The following is a 25,592-nucleotide window of genomic DNA, read 5'->3' as shown; positions in this document are numbered from 1 at the left end:
TAGCTTTGGGTTGAACTAATAAATATTTCGATCACTGTTCTGCTGAATTTATGCTTTTCAACATGAATCTACAGGGCATAAAGCCTGTCCAAGCTAAGTACAAGGCCCCATTTCCTTTTGCTTAGGTGCAACTGCTCTGCGTTGGAAGTTTTATATAATTTGCTTTCTGCTAATTTCCCTATATTCTTTCCTTTCCAATTATATCCCTCCCAGAGGAACTTTTATAAAAAGTATGTATTGAAAGAAAATTAAAATAAACCAAAACAGAGGCACTAAATCGGTGCTAAAAGAAGCAGCAAAAAAAAGAGATGAAGGAATTACAGTTACATAATAGGAAGAGTATTTTAGGGACACATTAGAATTGAACTACTCCACGAAAAGCTTCATAGTCTTTCTGGGAAAATGTGTTCATCCGTATCAGGTACATCTCAGGAACCTTTACAGGTCACAATACACATAACAGCACTGAGGCTCTACATTATAGCCATAGTTACCAAGGATGCTGCCAATGCACAAAATGTTCTTGGTACTCTAGAGCAGTACAAGAAATACAAGAGTCTTGCCATGTAAGATCTGACTAGCCTGCAGAAACGTAGGTTAAAAAGTCATGTCAGGGTAAGAAATCCTCTGAAGGATGTTAATCAACTCAAGGTCCTTGCCTTGAGAAGAAAGCACATTTTTTGGCTAGTTCCAAGGGGACTGCTTGCACTTAACAAAATTGCTGACATCTATAATCCATGTTGTGTAGGTAATGCTTGCTTCTAATACAAATTTAGCTGCTGATATGACAAGATACAAGTAGAACACTACATACTGAAATATGCACTTGTATTTTACCTGTAATCACATTTTTTTATTTGATTTTCTTCTAATAGAAAAGCTGACTTGTCTGCTGTATATTACTTTTTTTTTTCCTTCTCTGCTGGTATTTCAGCTTGATAACGCATATAGAATAAGATAGAGAGTTCAAAGAAACCAACACTTAGTACCCTTTGCATTGATTACTACCTAAACAAGAAATCCCCTCCATTTGTATTGCTGCTATGACTACAGTAGCTATTAAATCGGCAGCCAGCACAGAGCCACTTCCTTTCCTCCAACCTTTCGGCAGAACAATTACCACAATATGCTCCAGGACGTACAGCAGCCAGTCATGCCATTCCTGGATCAGTTCAGGATTGTGTCTGCGTCCTTCCAATTGCTCCTTTGAACTGTCAAGACTTCCTCAGACAGAAATGAGAATGGTGCTAGAAAACTTCCCATACAGAGAGTATGGGACAGTGGTGATGACCATTTCAGCCCTTGTTGCAAAAGCAATGTAAATCAATGAACAAGTTTTGCTTGCATTTTTTTATTTAAATAATCTTTATATTTCTAAGGTTCTTAGCTGTCTACTTGATACTTCCTTCAACAGAACTTTTCAGACACATTACTGTTTCAATACAGGCTTCAGGTAACAAAAAAAATTCGTATCACTGAAAAAAATCAGTGAAAACTGAACAGAAAAAGCCTAGTGCTACAGATGACACTGGAGAACTACCAAAATTTCCTTATCTGAGTTTTAATGCACTCTTCAGATAAATTACTTATCTTTTTTAAAAATCAAGTAAACAAAGAAATACTCTCTTCTATCCCACATACAGGCAAGCAAGATGCAAAGGAAGGCAATTCAAAGGAAGGTGCAAGATTCAAAGCAGAGGTGGAAGAATTTTTATATGAAGGTAACTATGGCAGGGAAATGGAAGAGTCAAAATCCACGTAAGAGAAAAAGGTCACCGTGCAGAGTAAATGGGCCTACAGTACATCTAATTATGTGAACGAAGAAGTCCCTTCTCAGCCACAACAAAATTTCAGGTAATTTCAAGGCATATAAACTAGGGAGATATTTAACTGAAAGCGTTAAGAATGTGTTTATGGAATCAAATGTTCCGTTAGTGTTTGTCATTTACTTTCACTACAGGTGAAAATTCATTTCCTTATATATTCCTTATTTTTTCAATAACTTCATATCACCCCTTTTCTATTGAGCAATACTTTTATCAAAAGTAGGACACATTATAGAATCCATATGCTACATATTTTATGTACCAATTTGACAGACGTACATTAATATATATGTAGTACAGTATACTAAACTGTTAACTGCTTTGTATTATAAGACAGATTTCCTTTAAACTCTGTTTAAGGAAAATGATATGATGTGATCCAGAAAACCATCCTTGCTCACGAGATACAAATTACCAGAGAAACACCAAGTGGTAATACTGGTCTTCTGTATTGTTGCCTATTTTGTACCAGTGTGACACCACGCAACACGCAAGAGCAAAGGTATTTTCTCATTATATATCTGGTATCTATAGATACGTGGCAAAAGGAGAGGCTGGATTTAAAGGGTGGTGTTTTATCTGAAAAGTGATATACAACCTGGCCATATGCAAGTAGAGGTGAAGAGAGACAAACTGTGCTGAAAAGCCATCCATCCACTGAAGTAAAACCAGACAAGAAATATACATATATTACAGCGTGAGGCTGCATGCATGAAGTATATAAGAAAGCACATAATGTATATATTTAACAAATGCATTTTTCAAAGTAAGAATTTCAGAAATCTCAATAAAGCTGCACATCTAAGGGAAGCATTTAAATACTTACTACAGGCACAGACCAAGTATCAGTTAACAAGTTAATGAGCTAACAAGTCTCCATCAATGAATTTGGAAACTAGGCCCTTCAATGCTTTATTGGAGTATCTGAAGCACAGTAAGCTCTGGAAAACATATTTGTTCACATGGAAAAAACCAAACAAGCATTCAAAAGTTATTTACAGAGGGAAGCCATATTCTTGATATTTTTTAAAACAAACAAAAAAGTCCTCCACCATCTAACAATAAACACCGTTAAAAATACCACCAGTTTTTTTAATGCGTAAGTCTGGGAACCTCTACATTTTCTATCTGGCTGACTTAATTATTTTAAGAACTTAATATTTAATCAGCTTGTCTGAACGCACACAAGGTCTTTACACTTATACTACAAATCTAGATTAAGGAGCCAATTTAAATGGTTTATATATAGCTATAGAAGTAAAGCAGCTATTTCTTAAGAACACTAGTTCAGAAAGTTAAATACAAGCAGAATTATTTGACTCTTGCAAGCAACTTTATCCTGTCAAACAAAAGGTAATAGCTATGACCAGTAAGAACAGACAAAGAGAAAACATGGTCAAATTTCAAAGCCCCCAACAGATCACAAAACTATTTCTAACATACAATGTTAGTATCTTTAAAAACATCGCCACACACTGTGGTCCTCTCCTGTTTAGGTGTCCAAGACTATAACACTATTGGTTCTACCGTTAACCCCTTCCTGAGTGACTAGTAACTACATCAGAAGGGAGATGACAGTTTGTAAAAGCAAAATAGCGAATGTTAGTCTGGAAAAATTATTAGTTACTGTCTAGAAGCCACCTATACATCAGATAGAACCTGCTGGTTCTCCCTGTGATCTGTGTGCTCCTTCCTTTGCAGGAGGAGATGCAAAGAACTTTTTCCAGCACAGATTTAAGACTATCCTTGTCATCATGCAGAAACAAAATGCTTGTGGGGAGAAGAAATTTAGCCTTAAAGCCTTCCTCTTTCAGAATTCAGGTTCCACTGTCAGGGAAATCACTGATGCCCCAAGCATTAATGGACTCTGTCTCGTTCCTACAGTATAATCAGCCAGCATGTAACTGCTTTGTCAGTTGCTAGGGAGCAATGAGCTCATTACACAGCATCATCCATACCCTCCACAAGGACGCTGGCACATGCTTCCCATCTGGGGATACTACTGATTGAAGTAACAGCACTGTTGAGTGCCTGCCAGTGTTCAGTCTCCCAGGGTGGAATATGCCAATACAGCAGGTGCTAACTTCAGTTCTACCTTCGAGGTTTTAGACTCTAGTCTTTGTGAACCTGGCCAACACAATGCAACGCACAAAGAGGTCAGAACAGCCTTTCACAGCTATTGGCATGGATAGCCCTTACTTTTAAAGGCCAAATCTCAGAAAATATGTTCTTCCTGAAATTCTGGAAGACACATGGCTTTTCTGACTAGGGCAATGAGTGCCACTATTCTAAAAACTGTGTTAGAGAAGAATTCTGTAAAACTGGAAAAAGGCTGGGGGGAATTAAAAAAAAAAAAAAAAGTATCTTCTTTTCAGTCATTAAGGGAGCATAAGATTTGGAGGCATTTACAGAAGACATACATAAGCCTAGTGATCTCCAAGCAGTACACATTAAATCCCTGGAATAGATGTCAGCTGTGAACAACTGGGTCACTTCAAAGTCTAAACATGTAACCTTAATGCATTTTTTCAGCTGTTTGTCTCATTAGCACTTCACAGATCTATTCACAGTAAGAGGAAAAAAAAGACCTGCCAAGAAATAAAAAAGCCACCCTGCCTCCATATGCCAGGAAATTTATTAACTAACAATCTATCTGCATTACATAGAGATGGTATCTAATGATTTTCATGTACCTGTCATATGTCAAACGTCACCCAGGAATTCTTAGTGCTGGCAAATTAACAAGCACATAAGGGAACACAGCTGTAGATATGCATAGATACCTACACATGTAAATCCTTTGGCAAGTTCCAAATGTTCTTTTTTTTTTTTTTTATAATTGCATAAACATAAAAAGTAATGAGAAGGAAGGCAAACTGGGGTGATTCACTCACCAAATGCATAGAACAGCAGATCTATTTGAAGGGGATCGGTAAACACAAGAAGCGTTAACTTTCTCTCTTACCTGAAGCTAAGATTAAATTCTTCAGAATTTAAGATGACCAAGATACAGTATTTCTTGTATATGAAATAGTGTCATGGACACTCATATATCAGTTAAATGCATTTTTTAAATAACCAGTTACTTTGAAACACAAATATGTACCCAAGTCCTTACCTGTCTCAACAATTTCTCAACAGCTGACATGACCATGAGCCCTCTCCACACAACCGGGGCAGTCTCTTCTACCAAGAAACCCATAGACATACTGAAACAACAAAGCAAAAACTTAAGCTTTCCAGCGCAATATCAAATATATCTGTAAGGAAGCTTGATTTAAATTAAAACATATGCTCACCATGCGATTCCATAGTTCTTAAGGGGCCTCATTAGATTTTCTAAAACAGAAGGAAACAAGGTTTTTTTTGGTGGGGGGGAGTCAGTTTGGGGTTTTGTTTTTAGGGGTTTTATAAAGAAATAAGCTTACACAATTTTTTTTCCTTTTAAAAGTAGTTTCCCCCCCCGTGTTAAAAGCATTTGTTTTTCTCCCTCATCCCTTCATTACATATATACATTTTTCTATTCTACCCAAGAACCTGGCCCTACATTTTCTTGCATTTTTACTGTGGGAAAAGTTGTAAAAATGTAACGATGTGTGTGCCCATAATGTCACTTTGTGCTGCCGAAACCCACTTCATCTATTCATATGAAACTCCCATGCTACGAGGGATAAATCCCCTGTTGGGCAGCCTTCTATTTCTGCAATACTTCAGTAAATGCAGTCATTTATATCAGAACAAAATCAAAATCCTACAACATGATGGGATTTAATTATTTTTTTTAAAATTATGCTATTCACCTATCTCACAAATCAGGATCGCTCCCATCAACACACCAGAGTTTTGGGGAATTCTCCTTTTATTGTGTGCTTTGAAACCTACAGAAAAGGTACCAAATAAAGCCACCCCTAAACTACGTGTCATTAACAGCTCCAGGTAAGAAGTCATGAATTTTTTCAGACTGGCAAAAGTCTGCAGGACAGGACTTCTAAAATATCTGTAGGAACAAAAGATGCTTATTTGAACACTGCAGAGGTAATGTCCTCATGCTCCATATTCCTATGCCTTCCAGTGTCAAGAAAAAAACAGAGGGGGAGGGGAGAGAACAATATAATTGTTCTGCCGGCAAAGGGAAAAACAAGCAGAAAGTAAAAAAAAAAAAAAAGTACATTCAAAACAAAACCTCCCAAAAGCCAAAAACTCCCCTTAATAGTCTCTGCCATCTACATCCACGCCTTATCTCAAGATGGCGCACACACACACATGAAAGAGCAAAATTAATTTTATTTGGTCTAGCTGGTTTATTTTAAGAGCATGCACTGGCAGGAACAAGCAAAAAATAGAATACTTTAAGTAATAAAAAAAATATATTTTAATACATATTTTGACAGAAACGTTTGATGCACCCAAAGTAAAATATGTACAGACAGTAAAATAAAAGCAATATAAATACAATGCAGTGTGTTCAAAGCTGAACTCCAAATTCAGAGAAAACAACACCCAAGAGCGTACAAATTGAACTGCTAAATTCTATACATGAAAGCTTTCAAGCAATCAAGTAAGTGGGCATTCAAGCCATGTAATTTTCTAGAAATATGGCTGAAAATAAATTGGATGCTTTGGTTTACAACTCAAAAAGAACAATAGGAAGCTAAACAAATCACATGACAATTACGTTCAGGAACGTGTATGGAACTGCACACGGGCTTGGACTGGTGCGCTGCACCCACATTAATTCAAGATTTCTCTACTTCTGCTCATGCTACAGTGTATGGTCAGGGCTTATTTTAGTGGCATTATACTGTATAACCCCACTTCTAGGAATCACAGTCTTACTTTTTCTCCTGCAGAGCAATAGTTTTGTTTTGAAGAGGTTGATGACATTTGAACTTCAGCCTAGAGCCATCTCTAGACACTGCTTTGGTGTCCTTGTAAAGAATACATGTACCGCCACATGCTGTAATATTGTTAGAAGTCTTGAGAAAAATGACTACCTATCTACCTAGGAGATGTTTTACAAAAAAGAAACATGCTGTTGCAGGTCCTTTTTCTCCTGTATCACTGCAGATTCGAGGTCTACTTCATTTTTACCATGAAATAGGAATGATTTTAAGAGAAAGAAAAAAAAAGAAAGAAAGAAAGAAAGAAAACAAAAAGGGGAGGCTAATCCCTGAGCACACAAGTACATGAGAACCAGGAACTGGAAGGTAAAAAGAATGGAAAAGATGCATTTATTCTGAGAAAGCTCACCAAATTCTATTCATGCCGCTTCTCAGTTCAATCCAACTGTAGTCAAACATCCAGAGGCTAACATCTCAACACCCACCACCTGTATACAGTTTTGTAAGTACAAAGCCCAGGTAGACATACTAATTGCACAGAACAGATACACCTTCAGAGATCTCCCTCTCCTTCACCTCAGTGGGCAGGAGAGTTGCTCTCAGTACACAAATAGTGACCTACAGAGTAGCCAAATGGGTGTCTCTGGTGTTAAAACATGTACACCGTTTATTTTCAATGGGAGAGTTTCACGTCATGAAAACTGGATCTTACTTTCTTTGGTTAACAACCGAGACTACAAACTGCTCCGAGCAGCAAGATTTAATCAAGTTTATACAATGCACAAGAACAATGCACATCCTGCTGTACATTCGGGCTATAATATTCTGCACATTCTCAAAGTCATACAAAATACTGCAGAGCACCCCACTGTTTCCTACTGCTAAAAAGCATTCTTAAGACTATCTCAAATCTAAAGTGTTTCAGTGAGCTCCGGTAATCACCCTTGTCTCATCAAAAGCAACAGGCATTCCTCCCCCTTTGCCCTGGGTCTCATGAAGATTTTCTAAAACATAACATGTAAAGAAGATTTAGCTTAATGAGATCTCAGTAACATCTCTAATTCCCATTGCTTTCAGAGTAAACCCTTTCTTCTCTGTTATCAGATGCCTACCATACAGCTCCAAAAATCCAACACACAACAAGTTTCTTAAAATCACAACACAGCAATATTATGCCACCTGTGCAGCGATCAATAAAGGATCCTTGTTTAGAACTTTTCAGTAAGCTTGATTGTCCTAAATAAAAGGGTGCTGTTTTTTCTCTGAATATATAAAATGGGATCAATAACATCAACAGAGTACCAATGAAATGTCAATAAAATGCCTCTTCTGGTAGGATGCAAGTAGGGCGCTGGAAAAGACAGACATACAAATTCATGACAGCATTACAGCACATTGCTGATAAAGTTCTAGGACTGGTCTGAAGGCTGCATTGTTAGTCATGTGGGGAAGAATGATGTTGAAGGCATTAGGATAGATTTTCTGTATTTTGTAATTATTTTTAATTTTTTCTGCAGAAAAAAAAAAAAAAAAAAATCAAGCCCTGCAGACTATCCTGCCAAGGACTCCATCCTTCTTCTCTCGAAAGCCCGACATAGCCGTTCCTTGGTGGCCATAGGTTAGTGCAGCACAGAAAGTACGTACAGAGCTATATATATATGTCATTTTAACTGGGATAGCTCAAAGTTTCTTCATAGTAGCTTGCATGGTGCTATGCTTTGGATATGCAATGAAAACAGAGATGATAACACAGAGGTATTTATGTTATTACTAGGGTGAGAAGGAGAAAAGCTTTTGATAGTGTGCAAGCATCACCCACCTCACTAGTGAGTGGGCTGGAGGTGCACATGAAGTTGGGAGGGGACAGAGCCGGGGACAGCTGGCCCCAACTGACCAAAGGGGTATATCCCATAGCATATGATGTCATGCTCAGCATATAAAGCTGGGGCGAGAAGGAAGGGGAGGACATTCAGAGTTATGGTGTTCATCTTCCCCAGTAACCCTTACACATGACGGAGTGCTTTCCAAGAGATGGCTGAACACCTGCCTGCCAATGGGAAGTACTGAATTAATTTGTTTTGCTTTGTTTGCAGGCACAGCTTCTGCTTTCCCTGTTCATCTGTCTTTATCTCATCCCGTAAGTTTTTGCACTTTTAACCTTCCAATTCCCTCCCCATCCCTAGAGTGGGGAGTGAGCAAGCAGCTGCATGGCTGGTGGTCAGTCACCTGCCAGGGTTAAGCCACAAGGCCACATTTCAATCCTTGGCTTGGTTTTCAGAAGAGGTCTGCTGACTAATACATTAGAGCAAGCAAAGACTTAAGACTCAGTCTTGTCTCATTAGATAAGTAAAGATCATTATTCCAGAAGATTGTGATGTTATACTACACCTCCTTAGGAGGAGGCATCATGCTGTTTAAAAAAAGCAAAGGTAGCACATAATTATTAAATGTGAGCATAGTGGATCATGCAACACCCTAGCAAATCTATTTTGAGCTCACCAAGTGAGTGAGAACTAATGCAGAGGAGCTGCTCAGACTTTTCACATGTCTGAAATAAGGGGGAGGTTGGGGGTTTTTACCATTTCAAAGAAATAAAAAATATCCATACATAAGATGAGAACACTAGAAGCTCACATTTTCCTCCCTGTTAAAGATTTCCTATTGTACTCAGCTATTTTTGGAACTTGCCACTATAATGGAAGATCAGACTTCCTAGAATGGTAACTAATTACTTAAGGTTTGTCTTCAATAAATCTTAATAGGGGAACTCACCTGTCTATCCTAACTGGATTTTGGTCATCAAGCAGGGAAGTGGCACTTTTAAGTTGTTCTGAGTAAGGACATCAATAGCTAAATCTATTAGAAAGTAGAACAATTGTACAATTTTCCAGTTAAAAGCACCTTACTGATCTTTGCATGCAGATTTACAAATGTTTCTGAAGACACTACCAATGCAGCAGGGTTTGCCAGCAGACACCACTGCAAGTTCCAGGCTATGCTCTGAATGCATCGGTTTCCTGACTCTTAATTTTTTATACAAATCCCATTTCCATAACACCCATGCACCCAAACCGAACATTTTTACCTAACGACATGCTTCTGTGGTGGGGAATTATTCTCTCATGTTACAGATGAGGCCATCAAGACCTGGACTGTGAAACTTGCTTTAGGTTATTCAAGAACCCTGTGGATTTGGAGACACAGCATAGTTCTCCAAATCCACAGAGTTCTTGAATAACCTTGGGCAAGTTTCACAGTCCAGGTCTTGATGGCCCCACTTACACCACCTCCAATGTTGGAAAGCATGTAATGCACAACCAGTAAACATCTGCACAACCGATAAACATCTAGAAGTTCTAAAAAGTTTAGGTGCATTACTAAAGTTAGGTATTTTCCCTTGAAACTCCCAAATATATCTGAAAGAATTAAAATTTTCAAAAGCAAACTGAGGCACAACGTACAACAGAAAAAGCTGTAGAAAGTTACACTACGTATTGTCTGCAACACCTAAGTCTCCAAATAACATTTTAGCATCTCTTATTTAAAAGCGTTAAAGCAGCAGCTTTAAAAGTAGATTTCAAAATAACTTGTTAAGTTTAAGTATTCCTTGAACCTTCACAGTATGCTATTTAAATAAAACCCATACTGTAACTCCTCTGCATACATTTACCAAAATTCAAGCAAGCTGATATTTATTCATAGTTTATACAAAACCTAAAGGTTCTGCTGCTGTTTGCATAGCTCATCATTAGTTGATGTTTTAATGACAAATTGTTATTTTCTACCTACTCACATCTCAGTGATATCTCCCTGCCCGAAACAGGTGACATATGGCAAAACAAAACATACAGTTACCATGCCAGTCAGAGAGAGACACTGCAGAACAGTCTGTGGATTCCAGTACAAGATTATCTAAGACAAACTCAATTAACACGTCATACACACAGAAAAGCTAAAACAGATTTTCAGTATGGTCACTTGTAAAATCTCAGAAACTTCTGCATCACCTAGTTTTTAATTGTGCACAATTTCATGCTGCAGTGACTACAGGATACTCTATCACAATCTTAAATTAGGACTCCAACTTACACAGCACCTTCCGTTAATCACAGTAAACACTAATTCTCAAATGGCTGTCACTATGTAGAAGTATAAGGAACTTATTTGCTGTTTATTTTGAAAGTCACCTCCCAAGATAAACATTCTGTAACGGGAGGATACAGGCTCCCCTGAAGGACGTAAAGGCTTCAGACTACATAGGGTTTCCAACAACAGGAGGGAGAAAGGACAAAGGAAGGGGGCAAAGGACAGAGGAAGGAAGGAAGGGGGAAAATGACAGTAAGAGTAACAAAAAGGTTGGTCTTTACTTGCGTAAACATAGACACCTCCTGCCACTCCGGACGCCTTAGGAAGCTGAGGTTTGTACAGGGCTGGCAGATTTAACAGAGGACATGAGGGAGAGCCATAGGGGCAGCTAGATGCCAGACACCACACTCCAACATGCTTAAAGCAGTACTAGTTTCCTAAGCAAAGGCAAGTGAATTCCACGCACAATGCAGTGAGAAGGGAAGAGAAATACAGCAGAGGCAAGGGGGACAAACAGCAACAGGGCCCCAGGGTATCCCACAATAACACACAACTTATGTCAGAGGGGAAAGGATGCTGTCACCAAAAGAAGGTTAGTCTGAGTCACAAATTTTAAATCATTGTTTTAACTGCTTATGCCAGAAGCTCAGAATATTCTATGGCAAGTGACAGACTAATTGAGACTACAAGCTTTATTTCACAATGTGCTAGAAGTTTATTTGCAGGATTGCCCCAGAAATACTGCAATTTATATTTTAAGGTTGAAGAACTCCACACAGGAAAGGCTGTCATATCCCATTACATCCCACACTAACAGTGTTATCTAACCACAAACACATCACAAATACTTAAACCAAAGCAAACTAGCAATGAGACTCAAAGAGCATTATTCAATGCTTACTGTTCAACTCTAAGAAACAAATGCATAAAGAAATGCAGCTTTTCCCCAGAAGATTAGCTTCTAATATTTAGTCGGTCTAGCAATCCCATTACCTGAGTAGATTTTCCACTTTCTTTCCTCCTGATACACTGCAGAGGAAACAAACCACTCAAAGTTTTTTCATTAACGGAACTGTTTTGCAGATATGACTTCATCAGTCCTACCTAAAAGCAAAAGAACTAACTGCTTGCTGGAAGACTATATCTGTACCAGACTTGCTTTTGAAGTAAACAGCACAATGATTTAGTTATATCTTTGTTACATTTTAAAGCACTGATGACTTGTTAGGATTAGCATAGTAACACAGGACTAGTTCTAAATATCTTGCCATTACCTTCCATCACAGATGTCTTCCCCACAATTGCTGAAATAACCAACATTTTGAAAAGCCCTCAAATTCCCACGGAGCCAAAAAAGTTTACTTATAGTGGATCAAAAGCTTTAGTAGACCAATTTAGGTGGGTTCTTTTAGTTCATTATACCCACGAGGAATAAAATTGACTAACACAACGTTCAGTTCAAGGTTCCTGACACACAAAACCTCTAGGAACGGTCATGTTATCTGAAGCACTGACCTGCTTCTGTGAGTGGGGGACTCCCCAGGTCAGTCACATAACAGTGTGACAGAAAACAGTAAAGCAGAACAGGGAGATGCAGGAACCCAAGGGGCAGACATTCCCTCTGCATTACTTTCAAGATCTAACTTCAAAAAACTTCCCAGTTAACTAGGGACCATCATTGCTTTCAAAGCAAAACTATGAACTCAGTACATTTGATTCAGCCTTTTTAGGTTCAATACTACAATCAAGACCTGAAAAAATAAAATGTAGGTGAAAAGACATGGAATAAAAATCTGTTCAAAGGTTTATCTGTCATTTGGGGGGGAAAAAAGCACACCTGGACGCTGATGATATAGATTACAGTAAAGTTGTTGATTCTCCACTTTAATATATGCAGGAACACTTTTTTTAAAAAAAATATTCCCTTTTGCATTTCACATGAATCCCCACACACATCGTTCTGTGATTTTATTCTAATTTCACCACTTGTAAAGTTAAAGTCTATGTACTTCACAAGATTATGAACATCAACTAACGCAAAGGCAACAAATGCTAGTTTTAAACTGTCACTTTTAGCCTCTGGTCACTATAGGGAAAGGATTAGAATACAATTAAATTGAAATTAAGTTTTAAAAGGATAAAAATATGTTTCTATTATGTATTCTGCTTCATTTCTTTATTCTGAAAAGCCACTCCATTGTACTGTAGAGAAGGCGGAGGGAAGAGGAAAAAAACAGCAAGAAACCCACTGAGAAAAAAACAAAGTGAAATTGCAAAGTACAAATACTGAGAAAATTCAGAATCAGTTACAGTCCTTTAATTTTACTTCTAGAAGAGGAGGGAAACATTTATTCCTCTGAAATAGGCAAAAAAGGTAAATGTGTTCAGTGTACAAACAAAAGAATGAATCATTTCGTTTGTTTATGTACAATTAAACACATATCTATCACATTACTATAATAAAACTATTCTGCAATTTAATTCCAACTTGCATAAAAGTTGAACGAGACAAACCATCTGTATCTCTAAAAGTAAACTTTATAATGTAATGAATATTTGCTAGCCATAATCCATATTAAAACATTTATTATTACTGCACTGCAGGATTAACAACGTGAAAAGTAACACACTTCCACTTTCAAGTACTTGAAATGTATTTTTGCAGGTTATAGTGTTTCAGTAATTCATACTGCAAGAGCATTTAGTAAAGTTTGGCTTGCCATTTATCCAGAAAAGACTGCTCTCGCTAAGAGGCTTTAATTACTACACTACCTTTCTCACACTTTTTTGCCTTACTTTTTTCGTAGTTTTAAGTATGAATTCAAGTACAATGAAGAATAAATTTTTAATAAATTAACTGTCAAGAGGGTTTTTTTATTTTTTTAAACAGCAGCTAATAACTGCATGCCTATAAATAATCCCTCGCAGAGCTGAGTATTCTCCACCTCCTTTCCCTTCCAAGTAAAGGTCAATTTTTTCCACAAGTGTACTCAACACTAGCTGAATTAATCCAGTTTGAGGTTAATTGTTACAGGCTTGAGGGCAATAGTCAAGGTCCAGAATAAAATACTTAACACTTGAGCATCTTCTGATTTTCAACTACCTCATCACATATGAAAGAGCCTCCAAAATATAAACCACAACTAAATGCAACATTCTGAATTATTACTTTATAATATATATAATATATATAATATATATTAGCATATATAAGACACATGGGACTACTCGATTTGAGCCATACAGATAAACTGGGATAAGACATCACCAAACACAAAACACGGGGTTTCAGTTTGGACTTCTTTCAAAATACAATCAGTAAAGCATATTATTAGACTATACACAATCTAAAAATCACTTGTTCAAAAATCAAGAGGTAATGGCAGCAGCTAATATGACTTTTTTTTGAAATAAATTTATTTTTTACTTAAATTAATCATGATGCAGTTCCACTGCTAAAGCATGATAAAGACAACCTTGTTCTGGAATACGCTTATGTAAGATCCAGAAATTTCTTCATGCTACCTCAATAACTACCCTACCTACGTAACATATTCTATGTTTAACTCTAAATATTCTATTCATAACCCTCAAATGGATTCACCACAAGCCCTTGATACAGCTACTTCCAGCAGATATCTTTAAACAGTCACAACAGATTCTATTTAAAATCAGCACTTTCTGTTACAAGATTCTGCTACCACAGTGAAAAGAATAGCCGACATGTAAATGTGGCCCAGTGAAAAAATGCAAGTGTCCATTCCTGACTTCAGAATTTCATCAGTAATTTCATTTCTATAGCTCTTGCAATATTACAAGACTCAATGGGGCCAGCCACAGCTACTGCTAGCTTTCTCTCAGAAATTAGTTTTTATTCCAAAATTTGAAAAGATGCCCACTGCTAATATTTTGAATATACTATTTTATTAAGAAATAAAAAAGACACCAAGGATACCATGAAGTGGCAACGAAGTTTTGAAACATTAAGAGAGCACTCAACTGTCACAAAGGAAAAAACCTACCAAAACCTTCATAATCATTTAAATTAAATTATATTTACCTGGCAAAACTGCAGTATCTTTTTGGCAATGTAATAGCTTTTACTCTCTGCCAGCTGTTTAAATGATAGATTATTATTTTTTTTTCTATTAAAGAGGGGGGGGGAGGCAGGGGAAGAAATTTTGTGGTTCACTAAGCCAGGAAACGGCTTTTAAGTAAATTCTGTGGGAAAAGAATTGAAGTAATGCTTTTGTTACTTGTGTCATAAGCATTGCCCTGTGTATATATTGTAGCTAATGTTAATATTTATCCTATTTATCCCATAGTTAGATAATCCTCCATTAGCTAATTAAATTCAGTTGTGAACTTATTAACCACTATTTCCCTGACTATTTAAAGTATTTTTGAATGACACCCTATTCAATGTTAGGGGGCTTTCCAATGTTACAGTTTGCAAAATTAATTTTATGAGCATCTTCCATTTATACAGACTCTCTCCTCACTAAGAACTCCTAATTCATTTTGAAAACTTAAATTATAGCAAAACTATAATAATTTCTATTCAGAAGTAATAACTGCTGCACAGATTTATTCTGCATGGTACCAGGCATCCCTAATCCCTTTTCAGCTGCTACATGTGAGAGAAGAAATAGAAATGTAAGAGTGCAAGAGCGCTCATAACCTCCCAGGATTGCTCTACAGATTCATTTAAATCCAGGCCTCACACTGAAGACAGTAAGTAAATGACTTTAAAGATAATTTTTTATTGCTATGCTATTAAAAAAGTGTTTTTATTTGACTTACTGCTATGTATACAGTTAATGCACATCTTTAAAACATACTGCCTGTGTTTGCTCAATTACAGTACAAAACTATTTGTTCAGAGTTCATATTTAGTTCTTGAAAATGTAATAAGAAATCAGAAAATAACATAAAGCTTGTTATACCAAAATACAAGGATCATACATATTTTTATATCTATATATGTATATACACACACCATTATATATATCTACGATGGGTCACTTCCTTGCAAGCTTATCCTGTCACTCACTATAGGAATTCCTGAGGTTCACAATTAAAGCTTCTTATGCCCTCCAAATCCCTATTATCACAATGAAACCATCCTAACGTCAGCTACTTTTCCAGCACTTTTATTGTTGTTACTGTACAGCTTCACCAGCTCAAGAGTCAAAAGTGCACCGAGAAATGAACAGAATTCCTGAAATACAAATTCTATCCTGTTATCATTCACACCGAATTACTACACGAGTTTCTCAGTAGACCTCTGTCATGTGTCAAGCTTTTGAAATACACAAATTCATTTTCTGTCAGTTAAAAAATAAGGTATGTTCTTAAATCCTGGTAATATTTGCTTGTACATTCCACACAAAAGTAGAAAGAATACACTTTAGCAATCAAAATGTTAGTGCTTACAAGTCAACAGCAGCAACTTCAATTCAGGGAAATCCTCCAACTTCTATTACATTGAATTCTGTATTTTTTAACACTTGAAACATGTTAAGACAAAAGCTTATAGTGAGTTCTCAGCTGTATACACAAAACATCTACAGTCACTGAAATTTATATACAAATAAATTGAGCTGCCCTAGTATCTCACTCAATATACTCTTCAGTTCTTTCATTCCTAGCATGTTACTTTCTATGACTACATGAAATAAGACTGGGCAATTTGCTTCTTATTTGTGTCCATGACACGAATTTAAATTTGGTACGGAACCCAGCAAAATGTGTAAGAAGTTCAACATTATCTAATCAATTTTTCAGATGGGGGCAGGGGGGGTAGGAGAAAATATTTTTTTACATTATCTCCTTTGGAAAGGAAAAAGTCAACATCACATAAAAAGGAAAAGAGGGGGCACAAGAAGAACAACACAACACAATCCCTTTCGTGTTTGTACTTCATAATGCACTTCAAAGACAAAATTCCTAGCAAAAAAAAATAAATCTGTGTTATGGGAAAACACAGCCTGTAAGACATACACCCTCAATGTGGTCCAAAGTACAATAGAATGCAAGAATACTTCAGTTTGTATCAGGAAGTCAAACTCTACTGATGATGCATGAGAGGGGTCATTTATTCATTTATTACACAACAAAATTAGCCTTTGACTTCAAAACATAAAACAGAAACACAACAAATGAATCCAAGTACTCTCCTTCTCCCTTAAAAATTAATTTAAATAAGTCTGTATTTGTAAGCCAGGTACTCAAATGTAGAAAGTAATCAGTCTGACAGTTGCCTCTATAAGCACATGCTGTGCATCCATATATGGAAATACATTACGTTTTCTTTATCCAGAGTACAGGATGTAAGTATAACGAGACAAAATTGTAATTATATAAGACATACTAAGTTTGCCACTTACTAATTTTTCAGAGGCTAATGTGGCAAGCTCAATAACCACCCTTTAAAGATACTGGCACCATTTCACTGTGCATGCTTTATACCAAGTGAGAATGTACAGAACAGCCACCACCACCATATCCATAAATTAAGATCAGTTACAAACGGCCATTCTACAAAGGCAGAATAGATGGAGAGAGATGGAACTTTCTATGCGGAAAGGCTGAGAGAGTTGGGGTTGTTCAGCCTGGAGAAGAAAAAGCTCCAGGGAGACCTTATTGCAGCCTTTCAATACTTAAGGGGGCTTGTAAGGAAGACAGGGAGAAACTTCTTAGCAAGGCCTGTTGGGACAGGACAAGGGGTAATGGTTTTAAACTAAAAGAAGGTAGATTCAGACTAGATGTAAGCAAGAAATATTTTTACAATGAGGGTGGTGAAACGCTGGAACAGGTTTCCCAGATAGGTGGTAGATGCCCCATCCCTAGAAACATTCCAGGTCAGGATGGACGGAGTTCTCAGCAACCTGATCTAGTTGAAGATGTCCCTGCTTGCTGGAGGGGGGGCTGGACTAGCTGACCTTTAAAGGTCCCTTCCAACCCAAATTATTCTATGATTCTACGACAAATAAACAAAGATCATGGCATGAAAGGAAGTGGAAGGAATATTTAACTTCCTTTTTACCTAGCAATTCTTGCCTGCAAACATTAATGGGTATTTACAGCCATTATTTCACTGAAGCCCTTTTATGTCCTGTTTGAACTGGTACACATCCTTGATCCCTCCCTGTCAACAAGTACTGACCGTTTGTACTTTCTTCAGTAGGATCCCAGTACTTTTTATCATGTAGGCCAGGTGTTACCATGCAGGACTGTTTTTGCCTGTGGTTACATGCTTTTAATTTTTATAATTACAAGCACTTTTATCACAGGATGGGCAAAACAAAATATTAAATAAATCCTATTGACTCAGCATCCCTACCACTCCCAAAAAAGCAGTCCCTTATACTGAAGCATCACTAACAGATTATCAGGATAAAGCATCCCTCAGTTTCACCCTTGGTTGGCCTGGGTGTAAGTTACATTTCTCAAAGGTAAACAGACTTTACGCAACCTTTCAACTTCAGGTCTTCTCTACTTCTCTCCAGACCTTCCCACCTAAATTTACCTTTCCCCAGACCTGAATCCTTCCTAGCTGAAGAAAAACTAGGAGTTCTGTCTACTGTCTTTAACTTCAGGTAGTGAAGCCACCACTACTGCATTCCTAAACATACATCTTCAAATAAAATAAATCAAGTGGTCTAGCCTGTCATTTCAATGACATTTTACATAAGCTACCATAATGATCCTTCTCTTATTTCCTAGATTTGACTTTTTTTTTTCCCTAGACTAGTGGGTTTTGGGCTTTAATTTGGAGGTCTTCTATAGAGGGATCCCACATAGCAAGTTTAAAACTACTGACAATAACCTTCATTTCCTAGCTATCCTTTCCAGCATCCCTAGTAATAATCCATAAAACTCCCAAAACCCATGAATCAACATAAAAAAATGACCCTAAATATGCTCCCAGTTGTACAAGCTCACTTTGAAAGAAACCTCATTACTAGAAATAAAAAAAAGTTAAGTCACATCTTCTGTTTGCATCCCTTCTGTGCCACACCAAGGAAGCACCAATGGCTGGTCCATGCTCATCCCTGTATAAAGACGACAGCAAGAAAAATCATTTCCACTTACTTGGTGTTAATTCTGGGTTTCCTTTTAAGTTCATCATCTTTGGAATTGAAGGTCCATAAACATCTGCATCAAGTAAACCAACTTCTTTTGTCTGTGTAATGAACCAAAACAAAAAAACCTATTTGTCAAAATGTCTGCCTTTATGAATTATTAGTTGAGCAAAATTTCAAAACTGCCTATAGAAATAAAAACATGATTTTGATTTTAGACATAATCATTGTTTTCTTTCTCTCTAAATAGCAACTGAAGCATGAAATATGATGTCTCCGAGCTGAGCCAGACATCTTCACAAAACCTTCATTCCTTCACAGAATCCTCACTTGCAAGTTTTCTTAATTACAATGTAGACCACAGATTGTATATTAACAAACATTATAAGCAATGTTCTCTCTACTCTGTGTACATTTACACAGAAGTAATATTTCAATGTTTTTAAAGGTATTATATTTCATTGTAAAAAAAGACAAGCGATGTTTGTAAATGTAATCAAATTAATGCAATTTGAATTATACTAGTGACTACAAGGAATGTGGAAAACATAAAAACATATTTTTAATCATGCATTTAAGTGGCCAGAGTAAACTTTTGCAGACACCTTGAAAATACTGAAATGCAAGTCTCTGAAGCCAATTAAGCAGGCATAATACTTTAATCAGATGCATTTACACAAAAGAATACTAAAAAAATTCAACTACATATGGTACATTAGGCAATAATCTCTAAACAAAAGTTCTTTTAACTATGTAGTCTAGACTTGCAAGATTCATCTCTATATGCCTTTTTACAGATATATATATAGACACATATTTTGAGGAAATCAAACTATTTTTCATACAGATGGCAAGACACACTACCAATTTCCAGGCTCTGCAAATTAAGCAGTAAAGAGCAAACCCTTTGATATGTTGAACATGAAGTTTCTCTACCATGAAAAGCTAACCGTATTCAACATTTTGCAAAACTGCAAGCACGTATGTTTAAGGGCTTGTTTGAAAGGTTAATGCAGGAATGGGAGCTTTTCCAACAATGCCAAATCAGACTTCCACTGTTAGTGTTTCAAGATGTGGGCTCCATTGTTTGGATGACGTTTTCATGATTTGGTATCATACATTAAGCCGTTTTGTTATCACAGTTCCAATAGGAAAGATGGAAAGAAAGATACAGGTTCAGTGGTAACAGTCAAGTTTCTGGTTAGAAGAGTATAATGAGGCTTCGAATGCAAGTATACAGTGTCTCAACCCTTGAACAGGGTTTTCTAAACATGAAGAACATTCTTTGGCATCACAATCAGTTAGTTTGGTGGTTTGGTTTCTTTTAAACAGAAATGCACTTGGATTAAAAATCTAGGTATTCAGGCCACTACTTCCAAATAAATCTGAATTTCAATTAAGACAAATAGACTAACTCACAGAAGCCTAGACACACCTGAGAATTAAGACTGACCCTTTTTACTACAACATATGTAATAATTAGAGTTTGGGTCTGGGTTTTTAGAGTCTGGGTTAGAGTTGGGTTTTTAGGGAGTGGGTCTGCTTTTGGGGTTTTTTTCCTTCTCTTTTTTTAAGCTGTTGCTATTGAACCCTGAAGACACTCTTAACAGATGAACAGTTTAATGTGTTAAATTTACCTAATATAAGCCAAATGCATCTTAAACTTTACAACTGAGATGTAAAAAAAATGCACTGCCATAGATCATCTACTATGTACTTTGAAAAATAAGTTTTTACTACAAAAAACAAACAAATTTGGCTTCAGTTATTCAATGTATTATTTTTTTTTTATTAAACAGAGCAAAGCATATGCAGTTATATGGATTATTTCATTTAGATCTTTTTAACATTTTTTTCTTTATAACATCTTGTGAAAACTTTCAGAAAAGTTCGGGAGCTACTCTGACAAATTATTTATTCTATTTCTTTCCTACTGTATGAAAGCTGCAATTTCAAAAAGACAGAAGAGACCCATTTTTATGTTAGATTTCAAAGACATCAACAGTATTAGAGATTCTTTGTTCTTGTACAAAACACATATTTTAACAGATTAGAAGGATTCATGACTCAGTCCCTTTATCTGTGTCAGCAGCTAATCCAACCCATCAAAACATCATCTCAGGACTGTGCCACCTAATTCCTTCTCAAATAAAAGTAAATATTTGCAGGAAAACTACACAGTGTTTTATATCTGACTGACACAGTCTCCCTCAATTTTTTAAGGGTTTTCGCCCCAACAACACTGGTGACTTTCCACTGACTAACTACAATGATCTTACAACTCACTACAGTTCTGTTTTCAGCCTGAAGGGACTTAAGCTTTAAAGAGGAATGATGATCCGAATTAATTAGACCGACTTTATGACCTCCTGGGCATAGGCAGAACTTCACCACCACACGCCACTTATTTCTAGGAGTCAGCAAGAACATGAGTTTACCAAATTTCCTGAAATGAAGAAAAAAATACATACACACTGGGAAAAAAAAAATATCCCTCAGTTACCTAGAAGGTCTTGGCAAATTCAACCACTACTCCAAATGACAAAGTAGATCTTTATTTCAAACTAATACAATAAACCTGATAATTTTTCAAAACAATTTACACACTTCCTCAAAAGTAAGAAAGATGCCCATTTCCAAGACGCACTGCTTTTGTTCCTGGATAAGGTTCAATAAAATAGTTGTCTTCAAACAAAGATAATTAACAGATCCTCCAGTTTCTACAACTCATGTTACTGGAAGCACAAGTGTTCCTCTAAGCATGGTGCTTTCTACAGGCCTATCAGAGAAAGGTCTTCCGGAAAATCTTTAAATCATTGGCTGAACCTCACTGAAGATAACCCAAGGCGGGGGGGGGGGGGGGGGGGGGGGGGGGGGGGCGTTCTTCAACAAGCAGTTCAACGTGTTAGGTAAAAAGAGTTCATACTGCCTAAAAGTAGAAGCTTACACAGAAAGCACTGGCCCAATAAGCCAACAGTTTGATTTTTGTCTCTGCCAACTATCCCTGTGTTTGCAGTATTTAAGCATCCCTAGAAAACTAATTAAACCTTGAGTAAAGAGTTATTATTTTCTTGGAAAAACATTATGGCAGCTACCAAAGGATCTTTTAAGACAGGCACAGCACGGTCCAAATAATCTCTTCCAGCATTTACAATGTTTTAAAACCCGAAGAGACAAAATAATTTGCAGACACCTGATCAACATGAAACTGTTAATCACAATTACCAACACTTGATACTTCTCATGCTGAGTGAAGTTTAATCCAGATACATGAGTTACAAAAATACAAAAATTAAATTATATTTTAATAAACCGTGTTTTCACCCATATAACCCATACCTCATATAAATCAGCACATCTTTCAAAGTACTGCTGTATTAAAACAAATCCTAAAAATCATGCATAACATCAGACAAGGCAAAAAAGAACATCTGGGCAGAAGGAATAGATACAAAGGATTGAAAGCAGGGCCAAGAAGGCAGCTCAAAGACAGAAGAAGGAAGAAGAGGTGGAAGGAGGAAAAAGCAGTGCTAGGATTCCTCTAATGTCTGTCCTCTGATACTATTTTCATATGCATATACATCTCATACCGATGCCGAATCATTTTTTTTTTCTTCTGTATTACTAGAGTTACAAGGACAGAACTGCAGCACTCAAAGTACATCCAGGCACGTCAAAGTCCCCCTACTGCTAAGTGTTCTTCAGAGCACAGCACACACCACTGCTACAGCCACCCCCAGGACTCTGCAGGAAAAGGATTCAGGTAATACAACTCCACCATGTTCTTCTGGCTGCATTTTCTCCTTTTAAACAAACTTCAGACCTGTGCTATTAAACAAAAATCATTCTGTCTCTCCAGCTGTCATAGCCACAACCAAGTTCAAAAGAGCTTTTCTCAACATTTGTCCTCTTCCTTCCACCTGCTCAGCTGTGGAAGAAGGTTTGAATCAATCTTCAAGTTTATTACGCTTGAAAAATACTTGCTAGAGACCTGTATTTTTTTATTGCCTTACTGCAAGTTCTGAACAGCTTAAACTCTTAAGATAAAATTGACAGTGTAACCATTCCCATATGATTTAATCATGTACTTCCACATCACTGGAAGCTACTCTGAAAAAAATATAGTAAACTAACAAATGCAGAATTATCAACCTCTTCGTACAGAGCAAGATCCTTACTAGTATTCCATCAGGCAGACAGTACACAAAATTAGAACTAAATATATTGTCGGTACATGAAAAAAACAAAAGTACTCCCTCAGTCTATTCAGCAAAAAGTGTATTTAAAGACTCACAGATGTTCACATGTACCTTCTAAGCAATGCTTTCAAGGTTTGCCTCCCTCTCTAGCGAAATGCTCTCCAGCACAGGCTAACTACTGCTAGGGGTTGCTCTTTCTGCAGTACTAGTGCTAGCTGTCATGGTCTCTGATTATTGGTGAGCTCGAGACCACAAAAAAAAATTAAAATTACAGGATAAAGGACTGTGGTAAAGAACTGTAACTCCTCTTCATCTTCTGCTTTTACACCACTGGCTACATCATCCTCGTTACTTCACTACCACTGATTTCTCAACAAGATACTGATTTATTCAACTAGACCTTTCTAAAGAATTCTGACAAATATTCAGCATAAGGTACACCTATATAATCACTGCATCTCTTACCCCTGTACAAATACAAACAATAAAGTTCTCATTCCAATTTATAAATTTCTCTCACCTACACTAAGAAATTAAAACAAGTTTTCACAGACACTAGATACAGATTCTACAGTTACAAAAAAACCCCAAATGCTGCATCAACAGATAAAGAAGGTATTCTTGTATATATGCCTGAAAGATGAGAATCCTACAGCTTCATTTTATGCAGCGTATAAATTACAGGCATAGATTAACCTCACTACTTCCTTCAACTTCCCTGGCAAGATTCTCAACATAATTAAAGTTCAGTTTAGCCTTTGAACTTGGCCGCTGCCTTGTGAGTGATAGAGATCTGCAAGATAGCCGTATTCTGAATTAATGATTTTCAAGCTCTGAACTTATTTGTAATAAATCCTTTTGGGGGAAAATTAAAATAAAGATGTTGAAGGCCATATTATACACAATCCTCCTATATACTGGCAGAGAGAAGTCTTGTAAAAACCAGTAAATTTGGCGACCTTTGCTTTTTGTTATACACATTCAGAATTATTCAACCATTACATTTGTTCTCTTAGACACGTGAGTTCTGCTATACACGGTCCTTGTACAGATGACACAGGTCCAACAGGACAAAACAATCCATATCCTTCCTCCTGTTAAACTATTTTAGCAGACACTTAAGGGTTGTTTAGTGTCTGATACACTTTCTTTATGTACATTCCCTTTGTTGTCCTTCAAGTAACATTAACTATGAAATCAACTACATTTTCCACTAACAGATTCTTCAAGCAAGTACAACCAGTCCCATTCACGTATCACAGAGGACCCCTACCACATATAATTCTCTGTTCAGTGGAGCATCTGGTGATACTCATTGATTTTTTCCAAGCTGCCTACCGCTTCATTGAGGAATAAGCCTGATAAAAGACTTCATGCCAACAGAGAGAAAGAAGGGAAAAAAAAAAAAAAGGGGGGGGGGGGGGTAAACTCACAAAAAGCTGCTATAAATAACTGTTAATCAACACAGCTTGCGTTACTGCTAAACATCCAGAGACTCTGACAGCATTAATTCCATTTTTGCTCATCTTTTCTGAGACTTTTTTTCCATACTTGGTAGGGTACATGCATCCCCACTGGATGTTAGCACATGATACTTTACTTTGAAGTAAACTCTGTAGATCATCAGAATTCCCTGGTGTTCAGCCTGGGAGGGACAGAGGCACAGGTTAATAAGCTGTCATTCTTCTATATGGCAAAGGATTCCCTACATTAGAAGTGCTTCCAATATACAGCAGCTACAGCCCATCCCAAAGACAGATATTTCATCTTTTCTAAGTGAAGGTGCCAGTTATTTTTAAAGCTAGTGCTCTTAATCCACTACAAGGACTCTAAATTTACCTTTTTAATATCATTATAGACTTAGAGCTGATCTCAATCTGCAAGCAGCAACACACAGGACAAAAAAGAACTTAAAATCAGGATAGGCTCTGGATCTCTCGTTTGACATACTGACACACTGAACAGCCATCCTTTAATCCCTAATTCTCTAACCCTTTCAGCTCCACACTATTTAAGTGCCTAGCTTTTAATTGGATTAAAGCCAAAAAAGTACCACTGCAGTTTTCTCACTCTATCCTTGAAACGCAGACTTGTTTTAAACACACTTCTACAGGTTTAAAACCCCTTTTCCTTCAAGATCTTTTTAATTTTCTGCCAGGTACAGAACTTCTCTGGCACTCTTTTCTACAACAACCTGTAATTGCTCCTAGTCAGATTTCTAAATAATTGGATACCAGTAATTCAGCCTTGCTTGGCCTTCTTGCACATTATGTATCCTATTGGGGGGAAAAAAAAAAAAAATAATCAGAACAGAACCATTTTATCCAAAATCCAAACCAAAACCCAAATCAGACTCCTACACATTACTACATCGCTACAAGATGCCTCACTGCTTTCACACCACACCAAATTATAAACATGCTCCATCTTTCACATCAGTCTGACCTTTGCACTGTTTTCAATGACTTGAAGACTCAGGATGCAGGTAACTAACTCTACATGCAATACTTTAAAAAAAAAGTTAATTTTTTTCCCTCAAATTAAACACACAGT

At 36.9% G+C, this 25,592-nt stretch overlaps 1 protein-coding gene across 5 annotated transcripts in view; it reads right to left on the bottom strand.

Annotated features, from left to right (window-relative positions):
* Positions 1-25,592, bottom strand: part of NUBPL (nucleotide binding protein like) — a 158,663-nt gene that overhangs the window by 121,906 nt on the left and 11,165 nt on the right. For all 5 annotated transcript variants that reach the window (XM_040600335.1, XM_040600336.1, XM_040600340.1 and 2 more), the window contains exons 4-6: positions 18,851-18,941; positions 5,126-5,165; positions 4,945-5,035 (exon numbers count right to left, since the gene is read on the bottom strand). In XM_040600335.1, the coding sequence (XP_040456269.1) occupies positions 4,945-5,035; positions 5,126-5,165; positions 18,851-18,941 (222 nt within the window). The remainder of the gene's footprint in view (positions 1-4,944; positions 5,036-5,125; positions 5,166-18,850; positions 18,942-25,592) is intronic.

Source organism: Falco naumanni, chromosome 7 (genome assembly GCF_017639655.2).
Source record: "Falco naumanni isolate bFalNau1 chromosome 7, bFalNau1.pat, whole genome shotgun sequence".
Lineage (NCBI taxonomy): Eukaryota > Metazoa > Chordata > Aves > Falconiformes > Falconidae > Falco > Falco naumanni.
Note: the sequence above shows the minus strand (reverse complement) of the source record. Positions and strands in the feature narration are given on the sequence as shown.